General features: G+C 39.6%; 2 protein-coding genes across 2 annotated transcripts in view; both read right to left on the bottom strand.

Annotated features, from left to right (window-relative positions):
* Positions 1–2,259, bottom strand: part of LOC108242695 (phosphoinositide 3-kinase regulatory subunit 6) — a 37,785-nt gene extending 35,526 nt beyond the window's left edge. Inside the window, exon 1 of the mRNA XM_017427693.3 lies at positions 2,156–2,259. The gene's annotated coding sequence lies outside the window, so the exon portion shown is untranslated. The remainder of the gene's footprint in view (positions 1–2,155) is intronic.
* A 3,147-nt stretch (positions 2,260–5,406) lies between these two features.
* Positions 5,407–16,842, bottom strand: part of pik3r5 (phosphoinositide-3-kinase, regulatory subunit 5) — a 33,377-nt gene continuing 21,941 nt past the window's right edge. The window contains exons 9-18 of the mRNA XM_017427703.3: positions 16,072–16,140; positions 15,128–15,975; positions 14,041–14,166; positions 13,783–13,914; positions 13,527–13,620; positions 13,031–13,107; positions 11,283–11,376; positions 9,353–9,435; positions 8,661–8,776; positions 5,407–6,806 (exon numbers count right to left, since the gene is read on the bottom strand). Coding sequence (XP_017283192.1) covers positions 6,656–6,806; positions 8,661–8,776; positions 9,353–9,435; positions 11,283–11,376; positions 13,031–13,107; positions 13,527–13,620; positions 13,783–13,914; positions 14,041–14,166; positions 15,128–15,975; positions 16,072–16,140 — 1,790 coding nt within the window. The 3' untranslated portion in view covers positions 5,407–6,655. The remainder of the gene's footprint in view (positions 6,807–8,660; positions 8,777–9,352; positions 9,436–11,282; positions 11,377–13,030; positions 13,108–13,526; positions 13,621–13,782; positions 13,915–14,040; positions 14,167–15,127; positions 15,976–16,071; positions 16,141–16,842) is intronic.

Genomic DNA, 16,842 nt, shown 5'->3' with positions numbered 1-16,842 from the left:
TATGCAAAGTGACAACACTAATACATTCGTCGCAGCCTACGTTATAAAATATTTACATGAATCATTGATACAATTATGATAGAAACGACAGAAACGATAGAGACGATAGAAGAAAATATATCACGATAGACACTTTTCTATCGTCCCCACGATATGTATCGTTATATCGCCCAGCACTACCATGGATTTTGATATGAGGTCAATGTGGGAGTTCTCGCCACCTAGTGGTGTGGTGTGGTTATTTCATCCTTTTTGTGAGAATAAGGTGGACAGGGATAAAAGTATTTGTTTTTAAAAGAATATCTGGAGTCATGTAGACCGTGTCTTAGTTAGGATCAGTACATATCTTTGATCAGCATCATAATCAGTGTGTGTGTGTGTGTGTGTGGGCGGGGGAATAATAATACTATTCACAGTAATGAGAAAACGGTGGGTGATTTTCACATTTTTTTACTTGAAACATCCATACAGAGAATCCTTTACATCCCACTGAATTACACTGGGTAACAAAATTTCACGTTTGTCTTCTTCCTGGGTTAAAACTATAATTTCCCAGTTCTTTATAACTAAACAAAAGGGGGGAGGGGGGAATACTGACCCTAAAACTTCACTTTTGTCGTATGACAGTGAAGTTTTTTAAAAATCTGCCTTTTTTCAAGTTTACTGCTGATTTTCACGGAAGTTAAGGATCTTTGCCAGAGTTGTAGTCTTAAGAATTCAGTTTTCAAAACGTGGCAAATAATTTCAAACTATACAAAACAGATAATAAAATGTTGTAAAGAAAAAAAGAAAACTGTAAAGTGCATCCTGTAAGCCACAAAAGCAAAGTTTTAAAGTAATCGCGTAATAATTTTAAAGAAACAATGCTGTGCTAAATCTGTTTTCACAACCTAAAGTGTAAATTTCAAATCTAGATATCTTAATGTCATTAGCTGTTAAACACAACCTGAGCTTATTACAAAATACAAGTTAATAAAGCTATGCAGTTTGAGAAAATCCGATTTCTCCAGAAAATGACACAATAAACCGGTTTAGGTTTTCTTTGTCTGCAGTAGTTAATTATTACACCTAAAGGCTGACCTAGGTAAATATAGGTTATACAGGTTTGTTGGGTTTGTTTTAGAAAACCTGTGTTAGGTTTTTCCTAAACAGCATCTCACTTTACCTCGGCCTCTCTGTCTCTCCCATCCAAGAAGATTTGCATTGGAGTTAGAGATAACTAGGAATTTCCCAAAGGGATAATATGCTTTAGGGTAATGTTTCCCATTGTTTCCGGCTTGGAACCAGACTTTTTTTTTTTTTTTTTTTGCTTGACAGGCTCTAAACTTATCTGTTAGGCCAATTAAACAAAGTGGTTCTGACAGCAACCATTTTATGCATTTATACTACACTAACAACACGCTCTTGGCAAAGACTGCAGTCATTTTATAGTCCGGTTTTCTGTCTGGAAATCACCTCAAGACACAAACTTCCCTCATTTCAACGAGATCAAACTGATTTAGTCCTGTTTAATTCCTTGTGCAAGCCTAGAAACAGCTTCAGGGACTAGAGACCTTTTTTAATTTTCTGAACAAACAGACCACTTTCACATCGGACCCGGCCTGCATCCCCCTTATGCCCCCAGGAAGTGGTACCAGGAAGCTCACATCTAAAACAAGGAAACACACAGGCGGTGCTTTCAGACTCCCACAGACACAACAGAGCTCCGCTGTGATCGCACACTTATCAAACTCTTCCTATTATCTCAGGAAGGAAAGACAAATAACCCTCCGCCCCTGTTTCTTCCCGTGTCCCGTTCTAAGAGGGAGGGGATGAGCCTGAACAGTGCAGCAGCCCCCGTGTTTCAGGCAGGTGCCTTACTGCAGAGCTGCTTTTAAATTATTGAAGTACAGTAAGCGGCACGCATTTCACGCTGTTATCAAGATCACCAAAGTGACCCAATAGGGCAAAAAATAAAAAATAATCACAGACGCTGTCTCAATGTTCACATTTAAGCTAATATCAAAGAACAGCGTTAACAATGCCCCGCATCACGATGCTGCGTAGTTTTTAATCTGTTTCTAACTCATTTGTCGACACTACCAGAGACGGCACACACGATGTAAAAATGTAACATTTTCTAAAATGAAATGTTTCAAGGTTTGGGAGGACTTACCTAAAGTTAACTTGGTTAAACAGCACCTTTCGCATATAGTTTAACTAACTTTTAAGAGAGGATTTCTGCGGGCGACACTTCGCTGCGCTCATCTGCCTCCGACTGACTGAAACGGGGCTCAGCTGAGCTTAGGCCACGCCTACATGTTCAAGGAGTAGCCAATCAGATTGCTTTATGTCCAGGCCACGCCCATATCTACACCCGCCTGCCGGAACGCAGGCCAATCAGATCACTAATACGAGTCACTGTTAATACTGCGAGATTTGGATATCTGGTCTTTTTTTTTCCTGGCATACACGCGTTTTCCTCGCTGACGTATAAATGAATGAATCTATTCAGTATGTAAAAGTGAAGCGTTACCGACCAACACTGAGTCTGTATTTAGATAGGGCTTACACACAACTTGTCAGAATTACAGGTGTTTATTTTTGTTGGGATTTTTATATAATTTCCCTTAGTTTGGCAAAAAGTCATAACTGGTGGGCAAACTATTTTCAGTAAAATTTCACAAGACTTAAGCCCTGAGTAAAGGGATATTTTGGCCATTTTAAAGTAGTGTTCTGTAGTTATTAACAATTAATATCTTACCTGTTATAGATAGATTCTTGAATGGCCTCTGTTTGGAGAAATAGTGTTTAACTTTAACAGGAGAGAACAGGGTGGATTGCTGCCATCTTGAAACTACTTAAATCTAAAAAAAAATCTGTGACAGTTCATGCAAATAGGCCTTTACTCTGCTTTCAATTTCACGATGCGCAGTTATTTACATAGAGTTCTGTCAAAGTTTTAAAATGCAAAGACAGAGACAGCAGCAAGAGGAGACACATTTGACGAGGACTTCAAAACATGTCTGCCAAAATAACCGTCTATTGCAAAAAGTGTAAAAGTTTAGTGTTTGCAAGAATCACAACCTTGATGCTAAGTTGGCACACTATCTAGGGAGTATTCAGACAACTCCACTGAGTCATTTTCAAAACAGCCACAAATGTTGAGGCTTTTTTTGCTGCTTTGGACTGCTTTGGATATGATTCTTAATCTTCTCGAAAAGCAGCAGGTGCTGCCGTGGCCCCCTCTCTCCCCTCCTCATAGCATCCCTCCCTGCTGCAGTCAGAGCAGGAGATGTTCCACCTCTCCACATCCAGACTGCAAACTAATCTCACACTCACAAAGCTGCTGAATCTAGCCTGGCTGTAAGCCAAGCCAGGGACGGAAAAGTATCATTTCTGTGTCTAAAACAAACCACTGCTCTAAAATAACAGCGAGTGCCTGTTTTGGGTCACTTTTGCTGGTCCCAAGCCCAGACAGGAGTGCTGGAATTGTGAACAATTGAAACAAGACTTGCCAAAGAAACTATTTTTGTAGTTCTAAACATAATCGGGCTGTTTTTTTTTAATTTTTATTTGCTTGTCTCTGCAACATATAATTCCTCCCGGGCAATTATGCAAATTACATCATTTTGCAACTTCAAGCTACTTTTAGGACAGCCACTGTCTACTTTTCTTTAATGAGGAGTTGGCTACACTGTGTCCGAGTGGACCCACTTCCAAGCCTGATTTTGTCACCTTAAAAAAGTTCCGTTTTCTAGGATTTCACAGCGGTTCATGCAAACGTTACATTTGAAACTTTTACACCTTTCTCAATTTCCCATTACACAGTTATTTCAGCTGAAATATTTGAATATTCCTGCAGGAAATGACCCCCAAACTGCTGTCTTGTGCTCGCAAATATTCACTGACTTCTATGTAAATAATTTTGTACTGAGAAACTGACTAAGCTTTGAAAACTAGAGTCGTTTTAGGACAGCAGCAATCCACTTTGGTCTATTTAAAATAGCTGTTAACCAGTCATTCAGGCCAGAATTAAGCACATTTTCTTCAAACTGTGGTCATTCAGATCTACAGCAGGTTAGATTCAGACCTTTTCTTCAGAATCCCACTTCAAAACGGTCTAGATATTTCTTTGACCTGTCTCTATTTGTGCTGCTCACCTACAGCCAATGTGTCTAATCATGAGAAGATCACAACTTACACCATGCAGGTTTCAGTGTTATTTTATGGAAAGTAGCACAAAAACTAGGAAATAAAGCTGCAGCCAAAGCATGTTCACTGAAACAAAAAAAGTGACTGCCAGACAGATGAGAAAGCCGAAACTGAATAAGCCACACTGTGCAGCACAGAGGCACAACTGCAGATCCGTTTTTCCAGACTTGGCGATGAAGAAAAAGTCCAGTTAGTCCGGTGGGAATTGTATTAGAATGAAATTTAACAGTAAAGCACTTACAGTGAAGGCCCATATTCTGTATGTTTTAATTATTGCCCACTGATGAAGGTGATTAATGTTTGGAGTCAAGTCCAAGTCAAGATGGCCACCACAGCTAAAAAATGCATTTTCATTTTGTCAATTTTACAGATGACGAGCTAGAATTTAGCGTGTTAGCAGCTTGGAGTTGTCCCCAACATATAATCCAAACTCTAACAGATTGCATAGGTTGTTTTGTTTTTTTAATTGAAAACATTGGCATTTATTGTTGGAGTTAACACTGTCTGTTAGTAAAATATCTCATGAAGCACTGGATGGATTTTAATGAAACTTACTGGAAGTAATAACTAGATGCACATCTGCAACTGATTAACGTCTGGAGTCAATTCAATTCAAGATGGCTGCCACAGCCAACTGACCTTAACAAACACAAAAATGTCTATAACTCAGTCAATTTTACAGATATTGACCTAAAAATTTGGCGTGGTAGTAGCTAAGAGTGGTCCCCAACAGATAGTCTGAGCATTTCTAGATTGAGCACGTTTGTTAGCAAAATGTCTCACGAACAATTGGATGGATTTGAATTAAACTTTCATGAAATAATTGTTGGACGTACCTCTACAGCTGATTAACTTTTAAGGAAAACCTGATTTGAGATGGCACCCACATTTAATTGACTCTTAAAAACACACAAATGTGTCAATTTTACAGAGATTTCTCTAAAATCTAGCTGAACGTGACATCTCACAATATCGCATAATGTTGTAAAGTTTGACTAAATTATATTAATTTAAAACGGGCATAAAAGGTGGTGGGCAATATGCATTTCTTCAAGGAATGCTAGGCCTTTTATTTTAGAGAAGTGCTTTTAATTTACATTTTTAGCATTAAATACATGTTACACATTATCCCAAAACAACAAAGATCTCTGCCCCTGGGCCGGGATCTCATCAAGTTAGCATCATGACAAATTTCAGTCAGATTACATGACAGACATTCTATACGTTTTAATAAAGACAGACTTTAACATTTGCAATAATGTCATTTAAAAAATAAAAAATAAAAAGGCGAAGGATGAAGGCACTGATGTCAGGAGTTTATCTGTAAGAAAAAGAAAAAAAAAACCGTACCTAGTTCAATGTTCAGGCTATTGAACCCAATTTATTGTGCTGGACTGCCATTTTATTCTCAATCAAGTAAACAGGACTTTATTCCTTCAAAAAATAAAAATACACAATATTTTTTTTCCATGTCTTTTTTTTTTTTTCTTTTTTACATCAGAAAGTGCGATAAATCAGTTACACAGGAAGCATGCGCCTTACAGCACCACAATATCATCTGTGCCATTTCAGAAATGATTGTCATTAGTTGTATTATAACATATACTACAGTAATTAAACAGAGGCTTGAGTTTGAACAAGTCAAAAATGTCCTTGTGTGCGCTTCAAAGTGAAGTTTATTGAAAATTCAACAGGGTCCCCTGCTGGTTATATTTATTATTGCATTTAAAACCGACAGCTCCTTGGGAGAAACAAACTACACAATAAGACAGACTGTGTAAAAGTTATAGGACACACAAATAATAATAAAATATTAAAAGCAAAACATTTCCATACTGTACATTTATAGTGTGCATTCTCAGATACCTGTCAAAGAATCGGTTTCCCCATTCTTATTGGAGCTGAGTTAAGAGTTCATGAGCCCCCCCAAAAAAAGGGAAATTAAACCACTATTTGGAAGAATTTCCTATTCTCTCTTTGTAGGACCCTGAATGGACCTAAAATCACCCTGATCAACTAGAATACATTCTAACGTGACTGTGGTTAAAGTCAGTTTTGTCTGAAAACACAAAAAGAGGAGCTGAAACCTGAAGAATGAAACTTGAAACGGTTTCTTTCATATCAACAAAAGATTGCTTTGTGCTAAACTGCATAGCAGAGGAGGGGATGTATTGTTTTTTGGTCTCTAATCCTTCTTGGTTTCACACGTCTTCTTCTTGCGTGTGAAAATGTCATGTGTCGCGTGTGAAACGCACTGATTGCAACCAGTGAAGTTCTGCGTAAAGTATTCGGGTTTCCAAAAGTTGCATTGCACTGCTGTTCGAGTCCTCCACAACGACTTCAAGGCAACAGGAGGGAGGTCTTAAATGTGCTCTGCTTCTGCAATGGGTGCACTATTTACAACATGTCAGTGCTGGAAGTCTTCCCCTGGAGTCCATGGACGTCCTGGCGAGGAGGGGTCTCAGGGAAGAGCCCCGCTGAAGGTGACGACGGGCAGGCAGAGGAGCGAGCAGAAGGTGGGGTTGAGAGGCTGGATCTGAGGCGAAGCCTGGGATTTTCTTAGCCTCCAGTCCGTGGAGCTGTCAGGTTTGTAGCAGACTGATATTTCACACCTTAAAGAGAGACAGGCAGACAGGACCGCAGGGGTTAGAGAAAACGCTGCTGAGCTCGGAGAGGGGCGGTGTGAACTCAGGCTGCAAGTAATGCGAGGTAAGCTAAAAGTGCGAGGAGGAAGAAACGACTGGACCCACAACGTGCTGAGAAATCATTTCTCTGACAAAACAAGTGTCTTAAAACAAACTGCAGCCATTTGGAGGTGGTGCTCTGTATAAATGTTAGGGAAAATGACCCAATTTTTGGTTGTAAACAGATCTTTGTTTTTACAACCGGATTCAATTCAGAGTTTATTTACAGGAAAAAGTTTGCGCTGGTTACTGACTTCAAGGCACACCACAGTGTCAAAATCACTAAATCTTCCCATCATACTGTCCTTATGGTTTAAATGCCTAACAACAAGACACTAGAGACCGGGTGTGTTTTTAATTTCCCCCACCATTACTGGACCTGTAGCTCCCAGCTGTCATTCAGCTGTCTACGGCAGCCGAAGGGGGAAAGTCTTTTAAACTTTTTTGCTCATTAAAAAAAAGTAATTCCTGGTTGGCTGTGCATCTTATCCAGCAGATAACAGTCAGCTGTGGCTCGTCTACTGAAGAACACACTTCTGTCTCTGTTCTGAAACAGACATCTGCAACAAGCTAAAGTAGTTAGCATGTTAGTGGGTAAAATAACCATTAAGTAGGCAGACCTAGCTCATAAACTAACATCAGCTTGCCAGGCTCTCAGTGTTACTTTACAGAAAGCAGTAATAATCTGTGTAACAGACGCACTTAAATAAACTGATCAGCCACTTTGCGTCTTATGGAGCTGATAAGAAAGACAACATTTTCCTTTTTATTTCTCCATTCTTCATTTCTAACATTTAGCCAAACATAAAACAGTTCAGCTCCCAGTAAACAGCACGTATTTACGTGAAGAACTGCCTACAGTCATTAAACAAGCTCTTCATATCACAGTTTTAAAACAGCCTGCTGACTCTACTGTTAAATTTAAAAATGAATCTCAGTACTTGTGAATGAATAGATATATTATAAATTGTGAATATAATCATATTTAGTCTTGATCTTAAGTATCATTGTAAATAAAAATATGAAAAATCAAAAAGCTGATCACAAAAAGTCTGTTCTGAGTGCAGGAAAACAGTATTTAAAGATGGTTATTGTCAACATGATCAGCTGTCCTTCAGTCTTCTTTTCATATCTGTACATCAATATTAAAACAACTATAATTAAATATTTTAAGCATTATATAGCAATATATAATAATAATGTATAGCAATATACTGTTATACCCATAATATTATCATCATTAAGCAATATGTGATATTAATACAGCAGTAAAAGTAATACTAGTTGCATTTTTGTTTTCAGATAAAAGCAAATAAATCATGTTTTAAATTTTTTTTTTTTTTTTCTTAATAACATGAAACCGTGGTATTTTTGCTCCAGGTTATCATACCGTCAATCTCATATGAGCCCATATCTAAAGGCTTCACGGGAAGTGCCACATCTAGCTGCTACTGCCGCTGTAGTTATTTATAAATAACCATCAAATTCTTCATAAGTAACTGTGTCATGCAAAACTGACAGTGGAGGAAAGGTCAACAAAAATAGTGTTTTCGTGAACTGTTATGAATATTTGCAGACTGAACTGTTTTAAGACGACAGCAGTTCACTTTGGTCTCAACTCTGTTCAGACTAGCCATTAGCTTGTCACTATTTCTCCAAACTGAGGTCATCTGAAGAGGAATCTACAACAGGTATGATGTTAATTGTTAATAACTATTGCTTTATTCTGGGTTTTTTAGCATTTCTCATCAGTGTCTCTGCCCGCTTGTCCTGATTTCGTACCTTTTGACACTTTGCAGGATCTTCTTCTCATCCTGGTCCAAACACACAGCGAATGTTGTGTTTCCGGTCCCGCTGACCTGCACTTTGTCCACCTTCACCTCAGTTACAGTCAGCTGCTGCAGAAGGTCAGCAAAACAAATTACACTCAGCCTGCCGAACCGTCATTTTGTAAAGATAAACAAATAAATAAAAAGGCTCAGCTGTGAAGAATTTCTGCTCAAAAAGCTCCTTTTTAGTAACAGAACGCCGCTGGAATTAATGTAATGCTGAGTGATTTAAAACAGGCCAACATTCTGCTGAGTTGGGACAAATGCAATCATTAATCACAACTCTAGATCTAAACTTCGACACACTCAGCTATAATGTTGAATAAACAGGGTTTTTTTTTTGCCAAAGCACACACAAGCAAAACAAGTGCAAGTCTTTCCTGTGTGTTGTGGCTTTTCTTTTTTTTCTTTTTTTTCTTTTCTTTACCGGCTGAGCGGTCCGTGTGACAGATGTCTCTCATGCACGTTTGCACTGAGAGATGAAAAAAAAAAAATTCATCCGGGAGCCCGAGATGCTATCGAGGATGTATTTAGGTCTGCGTCTTTGAAGGCGACGGGCTGCGACGGTGTTTGTGTAACGCGACGGCACGGCGCAGTCCAAACCACAAACCACCGAGACAGACTGATGTCACATCTGTAGCTCACCTGGTTGTAGCCTTTCTTGCTCTTACAGTTTTGTCTCTTCAGGACCTCGGTCATGGTGAGCTGCAGGCACTCCATCTTCGAGTCTGAAAGAGATTCAGATTCAGGTTTTAAACTGATATTATCTGCACTAAAGTTAAACCCCAGCTACTGTATATAAAGTCAGATGGGGAAAAAAAGTAAGAGCGTTCCTTTTTTTTTTTTAATTTCAAAATGTTTTCAAATCAGATCATCAAAAAATGAACTGTGGCTTCAGAAAGTATTCATACACAATTAATGTTCTGCAGTTTTATTATGTTGCAGACTGATTCTAGAACAGTTTCTTTTCTTAAAGGAAAGAACTTAAATTTACATTTACACAAGTAATGGGACTATGTATTTAGCACGGAGTTAAAGCACCTTTGGTTACAGCTTCAAGTCTTTTTGGGTTTGATGCAACAATCTTAGCAAACATGGATTGGATGATTTTTTATTTTATTTTTGGTGAGGCCATTTTCACATCTTTCTAGAGACAATCTATCAGAGTTCAGGCTGGGTCACTTTAGAACATTCAGCGTTGTCTCTAAGCCACTCCTGTGTCGTCTTCTTCTCTGCTTTGGGTCACTGTCATGTTGGAAGGTGAACCTTGAGTCCAGCCTGAGGGCCTCGTTGACGATAAATCTGTACTTTGCTCCATTCAGCTTTCCCCCCCAATCCTCATTCTCCCCGTGCCTGCTGTTGAAAAATTCCCCCATAGCATGATGCTGCCACCACCATGCCTCACTGCTGGGAGGGTGTTGGGCAGGTGATGAGTGGTGCCCGGTTTCCATCAGACATAACATTCAGTTCAGTCTTGGTTTTATCAGACCAGAAAATCTTGTTCCTCAGCCTGAGAGTCCTTCAAGCAGCTTCCAAGGGTTTTACTCTGAGGAGGTTTTCATTAAAGCCCAGATCAGTGGAGGCCTGCAGTTCTGGTTGTCCTTCTGACACCTAGACCCATCTCCACACAGGATCTTTGAAGCTCAGTCACAGTGACCATCTGGTTCTTGGTCACCTCTCTCACTGTGGCCCTTCTCCCTAGATTACTGTGTGACCAGGTGACGAGCTCTTGGTAGAATCCTAGTTCTGTCAAAGTTCTTCTTAAGAAGTCTGGAGGCCACTGCTGAACCTCCCCCATATCGGCGCCTTGCAACAATCCTGTCTCTGAGCTCTGCAGGGAGTCCCTTTGACCTCAAGGTTTGTTGTCTTTTAGCTGATTGTCAGCTAGGAGGTCTACAGAGACGTGTGTCTTTCCAAATCATGTCCAGTCAAATTAATTGACCTCAGATAATCTCCAGTCAAGATCTAGAAACATCTCAGCAGAGATCAAGAGAAATGGGGGACAGCTGAGCTCAAATTCAAGTGGTGTAGATTATTGAGAGATATACATTTCAATAATTGTTGTATCAGGCTGCAACATAACAAAATAGTAAAAATTTGTACATATATTATATGCACACATAAAACAAAAATATAATTAATAGCAAAATAATGATTGTTTTGTTTTTACTGCAAAATGAAATGGGAAAGGAACAAAAAGCAGCAACAGGAGAACTCAGAAAGAGAAAGAGTAAAAATATTCTTGGATGACTTGTTTGTACTGTTTAAAATAAATGTTACAACAAGACAGCCTCGGATGCATTGTGGCTTTGTGTTAAAAAAATAATGTCATGTGTTGTTGATTATCTGAGGTTGTGTTGGACTCATTTAGAGACCTGGTTTGAATCAGACTTTTTTTTCTCATGTCCTACTTACATACTTTCTTTTTCACATGACAGTATCTCGAAACATTGAAATTTATTTACTGAAATCAAAACCTACACAGGAAATGGTTCTTTTAACACATAACACCACTTCTCTGGATGAAGCACAAAAAAGTACTTTTTTTTTATTTAAGTAACTGTTAGCGACATACCAAGCTCCTCTGGGTTTTTGCAGGCTTTGATCAAGTTTACTGAAGTACAGACTTTGGTTTCCTTTTTCCACTGGCATCTCCCACTAATAACCACCTGAAGGAGAAGAAAATCAGGATAGGGTTAGAGTCGATTTCGAGGCACACCTGAATATTTGGAACTGATAAATCTGGCAGTGAAAGTCCTCGTTGGTCAGCGCTGCACTTTTCAGAGGACACCGCAGTCAGGGGAAGGGGGTATCTGGGTTTACATTACTTCCTGTGTGTGCTGTGATTGTTTGAGAACGCCATTATGTATGTGTCATGTTGCCCTCTGTTATTTGTACAACACACTGTCAATTTTATTTAAACTAGATGATGGTGGTCACATTGGGCAGCCTTACTTTTACCACAAGGTGGGTTGTGGCTGATAATGAGAATGAGGGGGTACTGTCATGTTAGTTTTTGGAGCTACAGGCTGAGACACTGTCAGTCACAATGTAGTATGAGACTTTTCTTGAGGCCTCAAATAACAAAAATGCATATTTGAACATACAGAGGCAACATAAGAGCCAGTAGCAGCTCCTGAACACAAGCATTAGTGGGGCAGACAACGACTTTGATTCACAAATAGCTAACCACACAAATTTAACCATCTCTGTGCCATTTTCTGTGAAGAAAGATGGGGTGCATGTTGTTTCATGTTTATTTTGATGGTATTTTATTCATGCACAAAAATGTTGTCTTTTTTCTTCCTCCCACGAGCCAAAGTGGTGCCTTACAAACACGTTCTGTTCTGCCAGGGCACAGCTCCGACAACTGTTGCACGACATTAGCAAGAACCACACGGGACTCACGCAGTCCCAACTTCCAAAAAGTTGCAATTTTCCTGCGAAAATGTCTACAGACCTGTGTGCAAAATCACAGGGCATACGAGTGGGGGCTTTCTAATCTATTTCTAGATGCTTCGCATTGCGGATATGAAATGTTCAAATGCCAAAAATTTATTTTATTCACATTAGGCAAATTGGCATGGTTCTGTTTGTTTTCGAACATTTGCTGTAGCTCCATTATTTGAAACATGTTGCTGTGAAGCTGTGTTTGCACATCTTTTTTCATCTTTTCGTCACAGAACCCTGAAGAATCTCTGTAAGTGACAGCTGAAGTTATAATATGGCTGCCTTAGTATTGATTTTGAAACATTTGATTTCTGTATAATGTTTTAATAACAAACACGAGGCTAATTGCATTAGCTTTTCAATGGCATTTTCAGTGTTAGGTTAGCATCTATGCTAATTCTTGGTCAGCAGCCTTGGATTACCAGGGTTTGTTGATATGTTATTGTGAACACTTTATTACGCATGAAAATAGAGAAATCAGTGTTCATTTATGTAAAATAAGTGACAGTCATATAAATTTGTATTTCTGTCTTTGTATTTCAGTTTATGTTTTGAATAAATATCTTAAGCTTACTAGCTACCTCCTGGTGTTTTATTCATACACCCGATAATCACAGACAATCAAGTTGACTCAATAATCATTTTATAATCACATCACAGCCCTCTGGATTGTAATTAAATCAAAATGTGAGAAGCTTAAATATTCCCACCCCAATACATACAGCCAATGTGCTGTAAGTACAAATTCAGTCTTCCTGAATTTGCATCATGTTTTCAGTGCAGAGAAGTGACAGTAACTGAAAGCAGCTGAATGTCTCAAAAAGCCATTATATTTTAATGAGAATACTTTTTTTAGTGCTTAAACAGGCTTACCCTGTTGTACAGCACCTCCAGCGTGAGAGGCACAGCTTCTCGGTCTCCGTCAATGCCAAACCGTTTACTGGCTGCACCTAAATGAAACAAGAAGAGGACAAAGATTCGTACATGTAACAGTGACCAGCAACAGAGTAGCGCAGTAAGGCATAAACAAACATTTAAAGCATTTAGTTACACTATCTGAAAATGGGAAATCAGGTTTTAATACGGCAACCTTTTGTCAAAACGTAACCAATAGAGAGCATAAAAGTCAGTAACTAAGGGAAAAAAGATATAAACAGCTTTCCCTGAACTTCTAGTTCTGCTTAGAAATCAAATAAAAGAAGTACCAGCAGTCGTGACAAACAAAACTAGGAAGTAGAGGTTATATGAATCATGCTATAAAAATAGCAGAACTTCCTTTTCCATAATTAAAGTTTGCTCTCAGGCGCATAATAAGCAACGATGCATTTTGTGGCACGAAAATGTGGACAAGCATTTACGACGCGCTCACCCATGGCTTTGATGGCTCGGGTTCCTGCAGTGTGACCCAACTCCAGGGAGTGGATGAACACCTCCGTCCTCCTCTCACCACTGGCCAACGTCAGCTGCAAAAACCACAAATCAGGAATCAGTGAATGACTCTTAAAATTGGTTATTACGACTCTCTTTGCCCTACTTCTATTCAAAATAGTGGTACTGGGGTAGGAAAGAAGGAAGCTGGTAAATCATGGCTGTTTGTGTGATTTGAGGTACACAGTGTCTTTTACCTCGGCCTGATAAAGCTGGATTAGCGCCGGCCGAGCAGCGAAGCGGCAGTAGTACAACACCAGGTCGGCCAGGATGGGTAGACGCTGCTCGTACGAATTATCGTAGGACTCTGACTCCGTTTTTGAGGTTTGCTGCGACATTTACAGTTTATATTTCAGTCCAGTAACACAGTGAGGTGGTGGGAGAAAGTCTAAACAAAACACCAGATGTTGTAAAAAAAAAGGTATTTATGAGTCCGTGTGACGCTCTGCTTGTACCTGGCAGACGACGTTGGCGGGCAGCTTGAGCAGGCTGAGGGTGTTTCTTTCGTACCACGGGTCCAACATGCCCAGTAGATGTGCAATGTCATTTGTGCTGTCGCCTGTGCCCATGTGGCTCTGATCCTGGACGAGGGAGGGAAAAAAAAAAAAAAAATTACGTGATCTAACCAACAAAAAAGTTCTTTCTGCATGTTTTCATTTTTGAAGGTTGTAATGTCCTTGTTAGAATTCCATGTTTCAGCAAAGCTCATAAAGGGTGTTGTCTGATTAGGAAATCCGAGCTGACTAATCACAGCTAAAAAAAAGCGTTTGTGGCAAATAGGGAAGTGGCCCTGTTTTTACTTAATTTCTGTGAACAGACGAAGGCAAACTCTGTGCTATGGGTTAATTTGCAGAGAGAGGAAGGTGTTTCTCTGGAGAGAAGAAGAATAAAAGTCAGTAGAGGCAAAACAGAAACCGTATGTGTGACTCAGAAGGAGGCAGGTGGAACAGTGACGTATTGAAGGGGGATGAGTTTAAGTATCTGGGGTTAACCCTCCCAAACAAGCACAACGAGCAGAATACAAGAGAGGTGAAGAAGAGAGTGCAGGCAGGGTGGAGTGGATGGAGATGACTGTCAGGGGGGATTTGTGACAGAAGGATAGCTGCAAAAGTGAAAGGGAAGGTTTACAAGTTGGTAGCGAGACATGCTGTGATGTATGGTTTGGAAACGGTGGCACGAACAAAAAGATAAGATGCAGAACTGAAGATGGCAGAGTTGAAAATGTTAAGCTTTTCATTGAGATGGACCAAAATGGACAGAACTAAAAATGAGTACATCAGAGGGAGAGCTTAGGTTGAGGGGTTTGGAGACAAAGTTAGTGAGGCATAGTTGAGATAGTCTGGACATGTGCAGAGGATGAAAAGTGGACAAAAGATGTTAAATATAACATATGTGTAGGGTGAGATGGAGGCAGATGATCTGCTGTGGTGACCCCTAAAGGGAGAAGCCAAAAAAAAACCCAAAAACTAAAATTCTGTACCATCTGTTTCATGACATCTTTAGAGATTAGTTTCAGTGATTTTCAGTGATTTTTCAACTTACACAAGACAGGGTTGCTACTTTTGGAGATCCAGTTTGTACCAAAGGAGTAGAAGATCTTCGATTCACTAAAGCTAAGTCCCTCTTGACAGGCACAAAGTAGAACTCAAGTTTAAAGGCTCTGGTAAGACGTGGACACGCACTTTCCTTCATCCTCAGGCTACTATAGGCTCGTGCCACTTTCCCCGCCACATGATCAGCACCAAACACCACCACCCTGAGCGTGATGTTCTTACTGTCCTCATCACTGCTCAGAATAGGTCTCCTTCGAAAGCAGACATGTCGGAGAGATTGAGTTTGGGATTTAGGTAGGGGCTCAGGACTAAATAACTTGACCTGCTGGGGCAGCGAGTTGGAGCGAGTTTCCCGCACCGCTATGGGTTCTTTTGAATCAGAGTTACACAAGCTCTTGGCTCTGTAAATCGTCCGAGGTTGCTTGGGTTTGGGAAAGAAGCGGTGGAAGTAATGGCTGAGACGAGGTGGGACTTTGCTCGACGTCAGCAAACATTTGTCCGCCACCGGAGAGGAGCTGATGTAGTCGTCAGAATCATCGAAGTAGTCGCTGTCGACTCCGGAGGTGACAGAGAAGAGGGAAGGGGAGTAGGACTCCGAGGTCCCGGACAGGGTGGAAAACATGGAGTCTTTAGAGGTGGTGGAGATGGTGGAGAAGGTGGAGGCGCGATGGCTGCCGTTGTAGCTCTCATGGATGACTGGTACAGGTCTGAATCCCTCCTCCTCTTTCTCTTCCTCATCATCTTCATCATCACCAAACTCCACCTCCCGCTCCTCCAGAGGTTGCCCGTTAGTGACCAAATCATCAGGTTCTTGCTCCAAAAGGGTGTTGAGAACATCTGTTTGAAACACAAATGAGAACTAACATTTAGCTACTCGTGATACAACCTATATATGTATATAAATAAAGTGAGTATTAAAGCTGCAAATGTTACCAAAGTTATCCTTTTCCCAATGAAACATGTAGGTTTTGGCTGTAGGCAAAGGTAATGTCTGTAGAATTCCTGAGAAAAGAAAAGAAGAAAATGGACTTCTATCATACACAGCTCAAATGCCATTGCATAACCATTATGACTATTTAGGTGTTATTCATCTACCTATCCATCTATCACCATTGCAATTTGTATTTGTTAGTCCTGTCACAGCTTTGGAAAAACCCATAAAATATATCAAACTGTGAAGCTTAATTGGAAACAGCTTTAACATTTCTTTGTCATCTTTGTTCGTTTTCCACTTTCTATACAGTTTATACATCAAAATGAAAAGATTTGGTCAACATTAGATTGTTACAAAGGTAAGTTCTAAATTACTATTGGGCAGTGGTTCCCAAAAATTTTCTTCTTGGCTCCCCTATGGATTACAATGACCCCTCGCCCCCCAAAAAGAAAAAAAAAAAGAAAAAAATCAGTGAAACACTTTTGTAACTGTTTTTTTTTTTAGTTCTATACTGTAGAAGTGTATTCTTTGCTGTCAGTGTTATTTCAAACATATTTCTTTTATTTTTTTATTTGTAAAAATATTAAACTTTGCTATCATCAATACATTTAAAAAAAGATGATTACAAATGACAACAAATGAAAATCTCAAATTCATCATATCAGAAAATTAGAATCTTGTGAAAAGGTTCAAAATTGATGGCACCTGGTACCACACTCTAATCAGCTAATTAACTCAAACCACCTGCAAAGGCCTTTAAATGGTCTTTC

Source organism: Kryptolebias marmoratus, linkage group LG3, assembly GCF_001649575.2.
Source record: "Kryptolebias marmoratus isolate JLee-2015 linkage group LG3, ASM164957v2, whole genome shotgun sequence".
Classification (NCBI taxonomy): Eukaryota; Metazoa; Chordata; class Actinopteri; order Cyprinodontiformes; family Rivulidae; genus Kryptolebias; species Kryptolebias marmoratus.
Note: the sequence above shows the minus strand (reverse complement) of the source record. Positions and strands in the feature narration are given on the sequence as shown.